Raw genomic sequence first — 17,866 nt, forward strand, 5'->3', positions numbered from 1 at the left:
TGTACTGTGAAAGAAAAAGGAGTTAGTAGATGTAGATAGGTGGAGATGGGAAAGTAAATGTAGATGGGACGTACACGTCAGACAATGTACACGGAAAGTAGGTGGGTGGAGGGTAAAGAATACGTGTGGAGTGGGAGGTAAATTGTGAAAGTGGAAAATAGACTGGACGAGGAATGCAGACAAGTAGTCTTGGAAAGACTGTGTATGGATGAGGACACTAGATGTATGAGCAATGAGAGGTACAAATCTAGGGATAAATTCAAAGGACAAGGACAGAAGAGGTGTAGACGGCTTGAACGGAAGCAAATGGACGTGTTAGGCGAAGAGAGACCGGGGAAAGAGGCGCGACGAAGGGGATAAGGTGGCGAGAGAAGAAAATGAGTCCACAGTCATGTGCTAATGGCCAAGACCAACGTGCTGAACCAACGTACTTCACGGATATCATGGTCCGTTCCCAAGACGCATGAACGTACTGAACATGACACCTATCTGAAGTATCATTATACGAGCAGCACTGCCTACAGGCTGCGCAACTAAGCATATCTATCATGTGCTGTTTGTAAACTGTATAAGGAAAGTAAAGCGGAAGAGACGTCGCGGGGCCACGAATTACCTATATGACGAGTCAGCACGGATTTTTCGTCTGTGTATCGGTAGCATTTGTATTTTAGGACACCGTTCGAACTTTTTGAATGGAGGCCCTGATGAGAGCAAACTCAAGTGCTGAGTATGACAGCTGCACTGATCTACATAGACGTTGGTGAGAGAATTTCTAGGAAAACTTGAAAAAGAAATAAACAAAATGAATGACGACGCCGAACGCGCTTAAGGGATGCTATAAGAACGAGTCAGACATCCACAAAACGACAGGCGAATGCCGAGAAACCGAGATAATTTTGTTGCCAAAGCTAAGCGTAAGCCGTGCATGGTCCTTATCAATCAGTGATAGCAACTGTCTGACATTGCTTCCGAATACCATAGACCAATAAAAAAGTGTCTGAGTCGATGCAAATTAAGGTCATCGCTAACACAGAGGAAACACAAGAGTGATTTTTATCGTAATTAGTGTTGTTTAAAGGACAAGTGTAGCACTCATACATGTCATACAATGTATTGTGACTCACCCTACAATACACAAGAACCATAATTGTATGTGTAACAATAAACATATGGCAGAATCAAAGTGAAAGTGAAACAAATAAAATCCACCAGATGATGTTCATAAGAATGTGATTTTATTTAGGATGATCAACTGCATGTGTTTACATGAGGCGCAACTTGTTACAGATTGCAACTTTTACACAATCGATTCACATAGTCAACCTACGCTTATGCAGTTCGCATTCCAGGCCTACACGTACCTCAAATATGGTCTAACATCTGAGCTATTTTGTCAATAGTAAAAAGGCAAACAAAACAACAAGCTTTTGCTGCACGTAGGTTCTGCACAGCACTGTAAAAAACTAAAAAAAAAAGACAAACAGGAATGGGGACAGCGACAAACGCAACTGGTTTGAAAAAGCGCGACAGAAAAAGTTGTGATGTGTATCCACAAATACTTCGCTGCCTGTTGACCATGTACCTTCGCTTTCAAAAGCAACACTGATAGTCGGGAACATCTTCCCAGTCGACAATCCCAGTCGGGAACATCTTCCTACATTGGCCTTATCAGGTATTGTGATCACTTTGAACCCACTTGTACGCTGAACATTATCCTCCAGAACAAGCTCACGACATGAATGAAAGCATCGCTCAACCTACCATGCCTATGAATCAAATATAAAGATGTACAACTACATACATTGTTTTTTATATAAAACCGTTCCACGCTGAACAAGATGAGGACAAGAAGTGTTCTTTCAGCATGTTATCGCTCTTAACTGACCTGTCTAAACACTGACACCTAAGCTCAGCGCAACGTATATCCCTGAATTTTCCTCAAATCGTTTCTCTATAAGCGTGTGGTTGTCTGAAGATGAACACTGCAATCGCAGCAAGTTCCACATGTGCGTACATCTAGCTAGTGTAGGTCTCACTCTCAGCTAGATCAAAAGCAAGAATACAATATATGATCGTCTCATTGATCACTCACTGAACAGCGAATAGCAGTTTTAGGGCAAGACATGTCGGCTTATAATCACCATCATCATCATTTACTACTATTTAGCGATGCGGTGTTGTACTACGCCCATCTACTCTTCAAAACCCACACTCATCAACATCAGCCTCAGGCAGAAAATGTCCTTCCAATGTCGACCCCATACACGCCCTAGCTGCCTTTGTTAGAGACATTCCGCCTATGCGTATTACGTTAATCTTATCAAATCCACATGCTTAACAGCAAATTCAGGGCAGGGCATGTCCCTGCCGTAGCTATGAGCACTGGAGAGCCCACGCTTACCTTTAACCGCTACACAGTCCACATCGATCTCACGTAGTCATCACCGCCTTCAACTGCTGTCATTGCTATCGTTATTTGAAATAGTTTGTTGTCATTGCTATCGTTAGCGTATTACACCATTCTGCTCCAAAGTTCACAATCGACATGCTAACCACTTTTTCACGGCAATAAGTGTCCTAGCTTCACCACATAACCACTTTGAACTGGCTACTTTTACTGTTGACACGAACTCAGCAGTCCGCATTTCGGTATTACGCCAATCTCCTCCTTCAACCGACATATCGAACACTTTCTTACGACAACTCATGTCCCTGCATCGTTAACACCATCATCGTCCTCCGCTACCGCTGGTGTCATGGGCAGTCCACACTTGCGTAATACGCTCGACATCAGCCTCAGGGTAACGCATGTCCCTGCTTCGCCGTCACCATCACCGCCTTCAACTGCTGGTTCGACATCAACATCAGGGCAACTCATGTCCTTGTATCGCCATCCCCATCACCGCCTTCAACTGCTGCTGTGGCGTATCATGCGCCGTTCTCATAACGTTCGACATCATCCTCAGGGCAAGTCATGCCCTTGCATGGCAGCACCCATTACCGCTCTTAACTGCTGCTGTGGAGTATCATGCGCCGATCTCATATGTCTCCTCAGGTTGTGGACCATGCTATAAACTTTACCACAGACGGGGCAAGTTGTTTCACCCGAGTGTTTCTTCATATGCATCTGGCGAGAGTCGGGATTGGAGTAGCACTGGCCGCATATGGTGCACGCGAACCGAGCGGTGGAGTTACCTGTGGGCAAAGAGAGAAGGGAGGATTAGAGTAGTACTGGCCGCAAATGGAGTACGGTAAAAAGGCGGTCGAGTTACCTGAGGAGACACGGAAGGACATGCCTAGTCAGTGTGAATTGAGCGGTAGACCTACAAGCGGACACAGAGAAGATAACAAAATGGTTAGTGGAAATCGAACTTCAGAGCCTGTGAATGTAAATAGAACGAAGTGGTTAAAGAAGCACTATTAGCATATCATGGTGCACGCGAACCAAACGCTGGAGCTACCTGTAGAGACATCAAATGGGGAAAGGTGTCCAGCAATGGCCAGATAGGGCACTAACTAACCAAGCGGTGGAAGCTGTACTACAGAAGATAAGACAGAAAAGACAACAGGCGATAAAACCAAAATGGCGGTTAGAGCCATCTGTGTCATTGTTAACTGTAAAGATTGGCCTGCGATAGTCAGCCTATGATAGTTGTATATTGAGCAACTGGAGTCATTAGTTTGTTTTGTTTTTGCTTCTACAAGCATGAAAACTGGGTGATGTAGGAGTCGTTATGTTACTAAGCTTTATGATTAGCTCCTCTTGTAAGGAATAAAAATCATACTCGCGTAAATCAAATGGAATATAGTTTATCATAACAAAACATTTTCAGGGAGGTGTTACAAAAACTTCTCGTGGAGTACATCAGAAATCAGCTTTACCCAAAGAAACAACAGCTTTGTCGGAATGTGTAATAGACTTGACAGATATCATACATCAAGCAACACACAATTTTAAAATAAATACATCAATTCATCACCATGGCTGTGCGTGGGATCTTACATAAAAGGACCGCGAGCAGTCTGAAAACTAGTCAGAATATAATAAAACTGAAATCATGATAAATCAGCTCATTGGTTAGAAGAGGATCTAAGAATGATATTACTGAGGTTTGGGTGAGACTAAATGCTTACTTCGAAATCTAAGCTGTGTTGCGGCATTGGCGGTTATGTGCGGCGTGTATGCCGCATGATTAGTAAGCGGCGACCACTAAATTAAAGACTTAAACGCTCCAACCTGTTTTCAATGAATAACACTGCATACCAAAAATGCCAATCACTCTCGTCATAAGATATTTAGATTTAAATAACTAAGTTATCTGCATCATCATTTTGAACCAAATTAATGCCTTCAACTTAGTAGGTACTCACTCATTCCTTCCTTCGTTGGCTCCAAACAGTCTTTCGATTGTCTGGAAATCGTATGCCAAATCCCGCACCTGTATAGGCGACTGGTGCATATATGTAAAGGCCGATGTAAGAATTTCAATAGGCTCTCGCATGCGATTTCCTGGCTACCCAAAAAGTCTGTTTCAGTCATGCTATCAAAACATGGTATGTCAGCCCTGTCACCAGCTTATGACTGCTCTACTAGTAGTGCCCCTGACCGTCACCGACTCCCTTCCCTCCTTAAAAGCCTAGTTTCCCACCATCATCTCTACTAGATTTAGGTGATGCTCCGACAAATTCACAAACAAGACCGAACTTGTTCGGAGTTCGGACTGTGAGTTAACCCTCGCCCTTTAGGGGGGGTCGAACGGACTCCCCTCGGTTTTTTCGCGAATAACTCGCGTAAAAAGCGGCTGATCACGACGTAACGTTTAGTACCCTCGCGTTGATCAATTTTACACCTACCCTGAAAATTTCATGACCCTGACGCAGTGTTCCAAAATTTGCTGTTTTGGGTGGGAAACGACATCAAAATGAGAATCATTTCGCGCTCACCTCCAATTTTTAAGAGCAATTTTCCACTCCCAATATTACGAAGGAAAAGCATTAGCGTGGATAATCGTTGTACATCTCATATTTTATCACGCATGAATAAAATTAATGCTATTGATTTTTTCCCACTCTTTTTGGGCCTCATCTTGGCCAGCAATTTTTCACTCTTATCCCCATTTTTGGAAAGCAATTTCCCCTCTGACACCCAAGCCAAAATGCAATTTTGGGACACTGCCCTGACGCAAATAACCTTTGACCTGTGACCTAGGTACTTTTCGAGACCATGTTTGGCCGGAACCGCGATTCAGCGTATGTCGGCTCGCATTAGCAGCGCGTTTGCAGTCTTTTCGTGGTTTCAAGCGTTCAAACATGTGATATGATGTTGCCCCCATGCATTAGGGTGGGTGTCAAGGTCACCTGAAGGTCAGGTCAGGTCATTGACCTTTGGTGACCTCGGTTCACTTTTTCGAGTTTGACATGTTTCTAGGCCAGTTTTTCGAGCTGAATTCGAATTTAGCAACCACATGAACGTTTACAAAGTAGTTTTGGTGCCTTCGTAACATGTTACGAGGCTGTCAGAGGCGGTTGACACCTACTACAAATACCCGGCAGGACCTCTACTGGTTGACCTGACCTGACCTGACCCGACCTGGCCTAAATGAATGAAGACATCATCTGTGATCAAAACTAGCATGATATTCGTGATCAGCACCCCGGAAAACCCCATAGCAGCCACACTACGACGTTCTAACAGGTCCCAATTTTCCGCCTTTTGGGTCATTGACCTGACCTGGAAGGTCAACCGATGACCTAGGACCTTAAAATTGGCTTAAAATCGGCTTCCTCTCGTCACGGGCAACACGCTCGTTTTTTTCCGCGAAGCTCTAGCTTGATCAGGAGCGAAACGGCAAGGGGTTATACCTTATACGTTCGCGGCTGGAAAAACACCAATACGGGCGAGGGTCAAGTTGAAAGTATTAATTTGGTTCAAAACGATGATGTAGATAAGTTAGTTATTTAAATCTAAATATCCTATGACGAGAGCAATGGACATTTTTGGTATGCAGTGTTATCCATTGGAAACAGGTCAAAGCTATTGAGTTTTTAATTTAGTGGTCGCCGCTTACTAATCATGCGGCATACACGCCGCACATAACCGCCAATGCCGCAACGCAGCTTAGATTTCGAAGTAAGCATTTAGTCTCACCCCTAGGTTTTACAAAATATCGCCATGGGTATCAAACATTTAACAAAAACTCAAGTTGTAGAACATTGAATAGCATATACAAATAGAATAGTTATACTAGTCAAATCAATCGCCTACCCGTAAAAATGCTTGACCCATATGTGTGGCCCTTCCCATCGGTATCACATAACTCACATTTCACTTTACGTAACCATCGTAGGCGATCCGAGCGTGTTCTTTCCATCCGTCGACAGTCGCTAATTATTGCGCGCGGCTGCTCACAGACATCTGCTGTCCACGATCATTAGCGAACAGAGACATCTTCAATCAAAAATGAACAGACATCTTCGATAGCAGTTCGACCGCGGCGACGTCTGCAAAAACGGCACGTGAGATGAAAACATTGAAGGTACTTCTGAGGTAACATTTTGGTACGGTACAGATAACATGAAAAATGAAACAATTTGACGCCTACCCCTAGCACATTCGAAATAAACAAAGCAATAAAAACAAAAAATAAATTCAAATAGCAATGCAAGTAAATGCCCAATACAAGGGCATCCTATTATACAGCATAGCCGGAAATCCCTTGGCAGCGAGCATTTATTTTCGCCTATGTAGCTCAGATAAACAATAGGTACCAGTTGTCAAATCAAATTTGAGGTCATCGAGCTGGTATGAAGGCTTATGTTAATTGTTGTATTTGTATGTAGCACTGTTGGAAGTTAGTGGAATAACCACGCATTCTTTTATAGCTTGCAGAAGAATTGCATCAGATTTCGACACCTGTTTCTAGAAATATCATTGCTTAATTAGAACGAGCAGCCAAGTTGAATATTTGTTTTTAGTTCAGATAACCGAGTTGTGCGACAAGTTCCATGAGGCCCGAGCAAGGTCCGTTGAAACTAGGCAACAATTATCTTATCAAAACAAGGAGTTGGGTATTTCTGAGCATAATTAGGCTCCAGGTAATTCAATATTTGTGACTTGACTACACCGAAACAGAACTTGGTGATGACGAACTTCATAATAGGCATTCGTACACCGATAAGAAGTGTTTGAAAGTATCTCTCAACATATTATAAGAATAAAACGGTCAATCGAAACTTGTGGTAGCTCGATATTCAGGTCAGGAAAAATTACTCGCAAAATTAAAAGGCAAATGCCGATAACCTAGGTATATCAAACGATAGACTAGACGAATATTGAACTAAAACCTCTAACAAAAACGGGGCAAAGAAAGCCCATAGGCTAGGGTGATAAATACTAAAGACAATGTAGAAACAAGTATTATTGTGGTTACTGACTTAAATTCGAAGTCACCAAAAATAAAATACTCACGGAATTCAAAACAAAAGAATTCTTCGAAATGTCCAAGCACGACAAAAATACTTCTAGACCATTAACACTAACAGTCATTTCAAATCTCACTGGCCATTTCGAGTTCAGAGAGGAAAAAGAGCGAAACTGACCAATTCGAAAAAGAAGACCGGAAGAGCACTTCGGAACTTTCATCAAAGACACTTGTGGATCCAACGGGGGGGGGCATTTGCGGAAATGCCCCCTCGCAGTGACGGAAATCGATGAAAATTCGTCGTTTTTCTTCAGAAGAAGAAAACAAAACAACTTTTATTTAAAAAAAGTTCGCTTTAAACTGGTCAGCACTTCATACAGAATTGAAATTCTAGGAGTTTTTGGAATTACTCTTATAAAAAGTTTTTCGGGGTAGGCGCCACGCAGTGACCGAAACCGTCTTTCTGGATTCGCCTATGATCCAAGGCTTGACTCAAATATAATGCTGAAGTGGTAGGTAATCATTCTAGCCATCGGATGGCGATTGGTGAACGAATGCATCTGAAACTAGAGAAACGGTGCCTACGTCGTGCGAAGCGTCCTACGGTATAAACAATTCAGCCAGACATCCACACCTAGTATTTCCTCGCTACGGTAAAACACGTTACTTTAACAAGACAGAAGATAATTTCTTTGACATAAACTTTACGAAGGGCAGCCCCCCCCCCCACCACCACAAAAACGAGGCCAAGTTTTATGTCTAGGCAGCCATGAATTGAGCATGACCCATGGTTCATAGCAAAGAATATATCACACATATCATATTGTCGATGATAACAATTTAGGAAACAAGTGCCCCGGTTGTGATGACCACCCCACCCTATAAAGTGTAGGTAGTACAGCACACATGCCAAAGCACAACACTGCATATCATATCAAAATGCGCAAGAAGTTAACACACTAACCTGTTAAATGTTCCAGACTTGGTTTCATGCTGTCACCATACTGACACTCAAGAAGCTTCGATTCCGTCCGAGAAGCACGAAAAAACACTGGCAAATGTCTGCTTAAACAACAGGCACCCAGTTAAGAATTACTGCATCTGAGCAGACAACAGTGACGTGGTAAAAATTTGTCTAAGGACAAGAAAAGCGAATGCAATATGGAAATATGTTTGCTCGTAGTGACTTAAGCGTTTATTACAAGTATGCAGAGTCGTAGACCATTGCACTGCGATGACTCTTCCCAAAAAATTGCCATGACTTTCAGAATAATAGAGTGCAGAGTGCAGACTCCAGTGCATTAGCAAGTTAGAGCAAATTCCCAGTATTGCTCAGACCCTTCACGCTAGACGTCCACGCCTTTGAATAAATAATGACAACGGACCATGAAGTTCGTCCAGGAAAAGAAGCAGGCTTTGTCTATAAAATATTCACACGTCTGCGGCTCCGGATTGTAATTATCCAGAGTTCGGGTTAAGAAATTACAGTGATCAAGTGAAAACATTTCGATGACGAAAAACTTATTACAGCGAATAGGAGCCGAGGAAACGTAAAAAAATTGTCTACTGTGTTAGGTTAGGCATCATAGGCGTCGCCAGAGATTTTGGGTTGGGGGGGCAAAATCAACTTTTGTGTTAAATCTTGCCTTCCTCCAGTCGTTACTCATTCATTTTACATATCATTCAACGCGCAATGGTGCGAGGAATACGATGGTGACAAGGTTTTCCTTGTAGCTATGACTTGCCATTTTTTTACAGAAAATTTAATTTTTTTAAATTTTTGAACAAAAAACGACCGGTAGAATCACAATGGCTGCGCTTGCCGACGCACTCTGGAGAGCCCCTGTGCAGACGCTCGTCGCTCATGATCATAAAAAGGTTAAACGCTCAGCTTAAGCGAATCACCTTGCTGAAACTTTCATTCACGCATGCATGCAGAGGTTCTACGTAAAATGCATAGGGCTTATCCCAGCCGCCGATTGAAGCTAAGTAGGGCTTTCAGCGGAGAGTGAATGTCGGAAGTGTGAATCGGAAGTAATTCATCTTTGCTCCAGTGAGAGGAGGTGTAGTGTGAACAAAAAGTTTCTCGTTTTTCGTGTGTAGGGAAGCGCTGCAAACGCGAAGAAAAGACGTTTAACGGAACCAAAATTTCGCACGGCATAGCGGCAAGGGATCCTTTCATTAGCGTCGCCACGGGGGGGGGGGGCAAGCGGGGCAGCCTGCCCCCCCAACCTCGGACCGGGCACCCCCTGAGATCGATACAGATCCGATGAGATTTTGGAGTCGGGAAAAAATGGTGGTACCTTTCTGAGAATGCCTGTGAGGTCAGACTCGTTCAAGCCAGAGTCGGAGTCGCAGTCGCCAACATCGTCAAAACACCGACTCCAGACTCGGAAGTGTCAATACTGTGATTCATTTCATGTTCCTCGTTGTTTTTTTATTACATTTTATAGCTGATTTTCATAAGTTTTGAAGTGCTGATACAAAATTTGCGTTCAAAGCGTGACACTGAATCTTCAGGCCTTCCTCAACTCTCGTCAAATGTCTGCGACAGACTCAAGTACCGTTCAAGTGCCACAGGGCTCATGACTGCTTGCTTTTCACACAGGCTCCGAAGGAGCTCCACTGAGCTCTAAGAAGCCTTCAGAGGGCCCAAACCGGCCTCTGAGAGTCCCACTGGTGTTCATATTCTCTGAGGGCCCATACAGGAATCTTTGAGGACCTTACACATGCGTAGACCTCTGAAGGGCCACACGGATCTTTGAGGATACTTTCAAATATTTGAGAACCTTAGGCCTCTGATAGCTCAGCCGAGCTTTTGAGGCGACAGATTTTGCTGAGCCTAAGCCTGCAGTTTAGGGGTCACGACTCGGGTGTGCATCTGAGGGTCCCAGCACATGTTTCTTATGTCCCTATGTAGGGTCCTTAGGGATTCGACACAGACCTCCAGGGTTCACACTGCTATTTGAGGGCTCCCTGCTCACCCTGGGCCTGGTCTCTTAGCGCCCGCCGCCGGCGCCGCCCACACTGGCTTCTGAGGGTCCCACCTTGGGCTCGGAAAGCCCTAAAGCACCACATATGTACACGTAACTATTTGGGGTGACCAGCGCCGATTTTCAGGATCCTAAGCAGGCTTCTGAGAGCCCACACTGACCCTGAGTGGCCTAAAATGGCCTGGAAGTCCCAAGCCTATCGCTAAAGGATCCCTTGCCGCTATGCCGTGCGAAATTTTGTTTCCGTTAAACGTCTTTTCTTCGCGTTTGCAGCGCTTCCCTACACACGAAAAACGAGAAACTTTTTGTTCACACTACACCTCCTCTCACTGGAGCAAAGATGAATTACTTCCGATTCACACTTCCGACATTCACTCTCCGCTGAAAGCCCTACTTAGCTTCAATCGGCGGCTGGGATAAGCCCTATGCATTTTACGTAGAACCTCTGCATGCATGCGTGAATGAAAGTTGCAGCAAGGTGATTCGCTTAAGCTGAGCGTTTAACCTTTTTATGATCATGAGCGACGAGCGTCTGCACAGGGGCTCTCCAGAGTGCGTCGGCAAGCGCAGCCATTGTGATTCTACCGGTCGTTTTTTGTTCAAAAATTTAAAAAAAAAAATAAATTTTCTGTAAAAAAATGGCAAGTCATAGCTACAAGGAAAACCTTGTCACCATCGTATTCCTCGCACCATTGCGCGTTGAATGATATGTAAAATGAATGAGTAACGACTGGAGGAAGGCAAGATTTAACACAAAAGTTGATTTTGCCCCCCCAACCGAAAATCTCTGGCGACGCCTATGGATCCTTTAGCGATAGGCTTGGGACTTCCAGGCCATTTTAGGCCACTCAGGGTCAGTGTGGGCTCTCAGAAGCCTGCTTAGGATCCTGAAAATCGGCGCTGGTCACCCCAAATAGTTACGTGTACATATGTGGTGCTTTAGGGCTTTCCGAGCCCAAGGTGGGACCCTCAGAAGCCAGTGTGGGCGGCGCCGGTGGCGGGCGCTAAGAGACCAGGCCCAGGGTGAGCAGGGAGCCCTCAAATAGCAGTATGAACCCTGGAGGTCTGTGTCGAATCCCTAAGGACCCTACATAGGGACATAAGAAACATGTGCTGGGACCCTCAGAGGCACACCCGAGTCGTGACCCCTAAACTGCAGGCTTAGGCTCAGCAAAATCTGTCGCCTCAAAAGCTCGGCTGAGCTATCAGAGGCCTAAGGTTCTCAAATATTTGAAAGTATCCTCAAAGATCCGTGTGGCCCTTCAGAGGTCTACGCATGTGTAAGGTCCTCAAAGATTCCTGTATGGGCCCTCAGAGAATATGAACACCAGTGGGACTCTCAGAGGCCGGTTTGGGCCCTCTGAAGGCTTCTTAGAGCTCAGTGGAGCTCCTTCGGAGCCTGTGTGAAAAGCAAGCAGTCATGAGCCCTGTGGCACTTGAACGGTACTTGAGTCTGTCGCAGACATTTGACGAGAGTTGAGGAAGGCCCGAAGATTCAGTGTCACGCTTTGAACGCAAATTTTGTATCAGCACTTCAAAACTTATGAAAATCAGCTATAAAATGTAATAAAAAACCAACGAGGAACATGAAATGAATCACAGTATTGACACTTCCGAGTCTGGAGTCGGTGTTTTGACGATGTTGGCGACTGCGACTCCGACTCTGGCTTGAACGAGTCTGACCTCACAGGCATTCTCAGAAAGGTACCCCCATTTTTTTCCCGACTCCAAAATCTCATCGGATCTGTATCGATCTCAGGGGGTGCCCGGTCCGAGGTTGGGGGGGGGGGAGGCTGCGCCGCTTGCCCCCCCGTGGCGACGCTAATGTTAGGCATATAATGCAAGACTCAACAAAACGATGCCTCTTCGAAAATAAATAAGAACAGTAGCACCAACCCAAGAGATTGATAAAGGCAAGCGATGTGTTTCTTCCCCGCGCATAACAAAAACCCGGAACTGTCTTACGAAATATGATATCAGATGTCTGCAGGGACGAAGTTTTTGACAGTGCAATCCAACTTGGATTATCTGTTGCCACTCATCATGTATTACGTAACACAAACTGTGACAAATGATGGTTTTTATCTCGAATATGAACAGCGGCCGGCATGCTTTGTTTTGTGGTTGTCAAGCGCGCGAGTCAATGACGAGGAAAATGGTGATTTGAGAGCATTTCTATTGTATAAAGTGTACTAGACCGCCTTGGCAAACGACTGGTCTTTCGGTAAATGTGAATCCGATGCATCCCAATGCTTTCAAACTAGTGTCATTCGAGAGACAAAAGCAGACGATTGCTATTCAAATAAGTAGAAGAGCCAGGCGTTAGGCGTTTTTCAAAGCGGGGACAATGGCCTCAAAGGTAGAGAGCTGTTCTCTAATGCAACCCTCGACGACTAGGAAAACTACAGTCGTTTAAAAAAGTCAGAGTACGTTCACCTTACTTGATCTGTAAAATATTTAAGAACTCGCAAATGAAGAACGGCAACTATATTGCAAGAGATCCGACGCTAAAGGTTGATGAATCAAAGCTGCTAATTGAGCCTTGCCGTTGAAGAGGGCTGATGCTTCTTCCAGTAGAATTTTCTTAGACCGGATGTCGGACTTTTTAGTCGGTACCTAATTTGATGCAACTTTTCGTACTAAGTCGTACAGCATTGGTTAATATTCTAAAAGAAATAATGACTGGCTACATTACAAATGAAATAAACATCATGCGTCATTATAAACTCGGAACCCTTATCTACCAGAAATATCGAACATTCCTAATGATTTTTTTATTTTTATTTTATCGTATCCAGACTTCAAGAGGCCATCGGCGAACAATTAAAAGGTAATAATAAAGTACAGTAAACGATCAGGCACGCCTGTCTAACACCTTCAACGTCAAACTAAACAACTGGATTCATTATGTAACTGGCGTTAACTTTCGCCCGCGTCATTTTGAGACGTTCATTCGCAGCTCTGACAGGCTTTCATCGACTTTATTTTAGCATAAGAAATTACCCCCACAAAACGAGCGAAAAATGTATTCGCTATCGATATAAAACACCTTTATCAATCACAAAAAGTAGAGTTTTTCAGCTTACCTGTCGAGTTTCCGTCCTCTGAGAGGCGTTGTGAAGGACCCGGTGCTGACCCCACTGAAACGACAGAGTAAGGCGGTCAGTAAATGAGATGGTGCAAAGACCTGTAAATAAATAAAGCGGCGAAAAAAAATGTTTCCTGTATATTACTATAGGGCATTTTTAGAGATTTGGAACGTTTTGTACGTATTTATGTAATCTTTTTAGTGGATATACTGGTTTCCACGTCAATTCTGTTGAAATTTTCACGTCATGTCACGGATAGTTAATTTGTCACGTTATGTCACATAATATTACCATTTTGTTCAGTGTATATAAAGATATATCAAGTATCTACAAGAGAATACGTATCTGTATGGCTAAGCCAATTTAGATACGCAAAATAAGATGAGGTCAGAGGTGACTAATTGTTATTTCGAAAGAAGGAGTGAGTGAGCGAAAAAAGCAAACAAAAGGAAAATAGCACCGTAAGAAATTGTCGCTAGCACGAATGTGGGATTCAACAAATGGAAACCAAGTAACAAAACATACCTTTTATAACAGTCTCATCCCCCATCTCCCAACCAATAAACCAAACATGCATTTCATATTACAGCCCCATCCCACATCCTAGTCTCCCTCGCCACACTCACTCTGTCGCGCCATTGCTGTCGCGAAGTTGACCCTCTGCTGATGTTGCTGCATCAGTTGCTGACCATGCAGCTGACCCTGAACCGCAGGCGAGGCTGCATGTCCATCAACTGCATACCTCTCCAACTCCGCTACGTGATCCAGAGTGTCGCCCAGACTCATATCATCATCATCGGTAAGATCGACCTTTTCAATCTTCACGGCGCTAGTACCCGACCCACAGTTTGGTCCTTGTTGACCCTGAGAGGCGTCATGATCCTGCTGGATACCATGTTGCTGAGGATATCCTTCTTGAGTTCCCTCATCATGCTGTTCCTGCTCGCCATCACCATAATCCTGTATGGCGTCATCATATTTCTGCTCAAGTTGATCGTCATGTACAGCATCTTTAGAGGACTCATGAGGAGCTGACTGAGATCTTTGTACTGCTGGAGCCTGCACCGCAGAAGATGCAGAAGCCCCTGGCGAAGGAAGAGACGCCGATCGCGGTGAAGCTGACGGTGTCGTAACTCCGCTTGGTGATGGTGGAGGAAGGGATGATTCAGAACAGACAATCGGTTCGGATACACGACGCCGTTTAGCGGGTGGACTAGCTGGTGTCTTCTGCTGCTGTTGGTGATGCGACTGATGTTGATGTTGATGATGATGTTGCTGTGACGGCGGTCTTGGTGGTGGAGGTGGAGGGAGAGATGGCTCCGGGGGACGTCTTGCTGCTGGCGATGGTGGCGCCATCTGTCGTCCAGAGGGCGCCGTAGGTCGAGGAGTGGTGGTGTGCCGGGGTGGAGGTGGCCCCTGAAATCAGGCACGTGGTTAGAGAACAGCTTGGGGTTTCAGTGTTTTCTGCAACAAAACAAGCAAACAAACAACAAACAAACAAAACCTTGAGCGCATTTTTAATGCTACGAATTTCAAGATGCAACACAGTCAGGGACGGCATTCGGTACCGTTGGACAGTGGACGGCAACAGTAGCGAGACGTTAGACGGTAACGGTAGTTCGACAGTGGACAATAACAAAATTCAGACAATAGACGGGAGTCAGACAACAGTTAGACAATAGACGGTAGCTAGACAGCAACAATAGTAGATGGTAGACGACAGTTAGACAGTAACTTAGACAGTACACGATAAGGGCAGCTAACAACGATGGTAAGGCTTGGTAGTCAACATCGTGTAGAGTGCAGCTTTCACTCACGAACTCAAATGAAAATGAAATATGAAAATGAATCCTATCACGGCCTATCACGGCTCTTTAATGATCTCCACTAAATGAATGCAACAATGGCCTTTTAAGTTGATCTCTGTGGCCATCTGTCTATGGAGCGACCAATATGAAAGTTGGGTGAATTTAGCGGGGTTACATGACTATCAGCAAGCAAATGTGTATCAGGAATGGATTTAGGTGGAGAATTGCGCTGGACCATGAGTGCTCGAGCGCTCCCAATTCCATGCCGGTTTGGCTTTGGAGCCGAGACAGACGATGCGGGTCAAGGTCACCGCTGGGGTAACGGTGGATTGGCTGCGCCCGAGCACCCGTAACGCGGCACAATTCTCCATCTATGGATTTTCCTATTCGCTCAGCATTGTGATAGGCGTTCGTAATAGCATTTACTCTGCTCATGTACATATCCCCGGTAAAATGAAAATGAAAAAAAAACAGTAACGTCTTATCGAAATCACATGACAATATCTATTACTCTTATGATACCTCACTGCAAAAATGCTTGCCTCACTCTTCCTCCCCTACTCTCTCCCCTCCTTCCCACTCTCACAACTCTCACCTTATCCTCCTCGCCGCTCAGTCCCCGGATCTGCAGCATCTCCGCCGTCTTGATGAAGCTGGCCAGCTGGCTCTGTGACACGTTCACCTTGCCCTTGTACATGAACTCCACTATTGCAGTGAGATCTGCGGCTGAGGTGTCTTTTAGGAACACTGCCAGTTGCTGGCATGGCAGACCCTGTGAGATAAGGGTGGACATGTTAGATAGATTAGGGCATGACAGATTCTGAAGCATAAGGTAATGCAGGCCTGGAAGACAGAGAATAAAATGAAAGGCTCTGAGTGAGATCAGTGCAAGGTATTGAAGGTCCTTTGGACAGGACAGGAGGTGGATATGTTGAATGAGGCAGCTACTCAGCATTGAGGGATGTCAGGATATAGGTAGTGGGTCTTCAGGAGAGAATGAGATGTTTGGAGTAATCTGAGAGATGGTTTTGAGTTTAAGCAGAGAGGAGGGAGATTTTAGGATGGATTAATAGTCTTTGGGAAAGGTTAGAAGTAGTGAGGCTGACTATATGATACAGGTCCTGAGGAGAAGAGTAAGGAAGGGAGGGAGGGAGGGAGAGTGAGAGAGCAAAAGAGTGAGAGAAAAAAGAGAAGCAAGTTTAGTTTAGTTTAGTTTATTGACATATCAACAACAGGCTGACACCCAATTACTGTGTAGGGCAGTGCCAGTGGGACTATCAGAGTAATTTGGGTCTTGGGGAACAGTGAAGGGAGGGTGGTCTAGGTAAGACATGTCTTGTTGAGAAGGAGAAGTGTCAGAATGGCTTGGTAATGTGGGTTATAGGGGTAAGGGATGGGTGAAGTTGATTGGGTGAGGCAAGTTATCAGCAAAAAAGAAATACAAGCAGAAGACAAGAGTGTCCAAAAATAAGGTTAACTGAACAACAGCAACTTCATTATATGGCAAAAATGAGCTATGCCATCACTGAAGATTTAAAATCATGAAGAGGTAATCAAAAGCAAAGGTTCCAGTAAAATGAATGCATACAGAGCTGCAGAGTTGCCCTATAGCATCAATTGTCACAATTATTTATCAATTCATTCACGCAAGGTATGTAGGTAAAGAAAAGAAAAAAGCATGTGAATAAGATTACATGCATTCCATGCCCACCTTGAACAGCTCCCTGAAGTAAGGGCTGCAGGCCGAGAGCATCATCCTGTGGGCTCGCACCCGCTGTCCCTCGCAGCAGAGCGTGACATCTACCAGTTCTGAGTCCACCCTCAGGTCGTCAAACAAGGAGGTGACGCTGCCTTGGAAGCCATCCCACTTCAAGCAGAACTTCTGTGAATCCATGGTCTGAAAGTTTAATGGTTTAGGTCAGCAGGTTTTGTAGCTTATAAATGTTGGAAATTTATGACAGATCATAGAAATAAAACATTTAATTCTAAGAGCTACAGCATTTAAATACAAAATACTAGACAAGGGTTTCAAGCTTCAGAACGAGAAGCCCGACTCTATATCCATAAACACCCTTCTAATAAAAGCTCAGCTTCACAGTTCAAGTTCTGCAAGTTCAGTGACTTTATACCAGGCAAAGTACTTCATAGAATACCAGCTAAAACACTAATTTATTTATTTATTGCGTTTGAATTTGGTTTGAGAATAAACCAATCAACGCACGCGTCCACGCACCGCGTATTCCCAAGGGACATGTTATTCGGAGGTTTGGTTTCGTCGTCATGCAGAAAGCAGCGTTAACATATGACGTCATAAGATCTTAGGCATAACTTATCATCGAAATCACAAAAATTGCGGCATATTATAGGTACATACCTATACAGAGATTGCAAAATGTTTTACGTCTTCTCCTATTAGTTCCTCGTAACCTTCAAACTCGTAACCCCTTTTACATCTTACCCATTCCTTGCATCTTTTCTTCCGCCTCCTCTCATATTCTTTTAACTACACTATCCCTGTTCCTGCCCGGTATCCCTATCCAAGCCTTCACGTTCCC

At 44.4% G+C, this 17,866-nt stretch overlaps 1 protein-coding gene across 1 annotated transcript; it reads right to left on the reverse strand.

Moving 5' to 3' along the window:
- Nucleotides 1-1,042: 1,042 nt before the first annotated feature.
- LOC122371905 (broad-complex core protein isoforms 1/2/3/4/5-like) lies at nucleotides 1,043-17,549 on the reverse strand. The gene is made up of 6 exons (XM_043348676.1): nucleotides 17,533-17,549; nucleotides 17,023-17,208; nucleotides 15,907-16,083; nucleotides 14,130-14,919; nucleotides 13,501-13,554; nucleotides 1,043-3,195 (listed from the first exon to the last, which is right to left on the reverse strand). The coding sequence occupies exons 2-6, from the start codon at nucleotides 17,203-17,205 to the stop codon at nucleotides 2,963-2,965; spliced, it is 1,437 nt and encodes a 478-aa protein (XP_043204611.1). The 5' UTR covers nucleotides 17,206-17,208; nucleotides 17,533-17,549; the 3' UTR covers nucleotides 1,043-2,962.
- Between the last annotated feature and the right edge of the window lie 317 nt (nucleotides 17,550-17,866).

Source organism: Amphibalanus amphitrite, unplaced genomic scaffold, assembly GCF_019059575.1.
Source record: "Amphibalanus amphitrite isolate SeventyFive unplaced genomic scaffold, NRLGWU_Aamphi_draft 001291F_arrow, whole genome shotgun sequence".
Taxonomy (NCBI): Eukaryota; Metazoa; Arthropoda; class Thecostraca; order Balanomorpha; family Balanidae; genus Amphibalanus; species Amphibalanus amphitrite.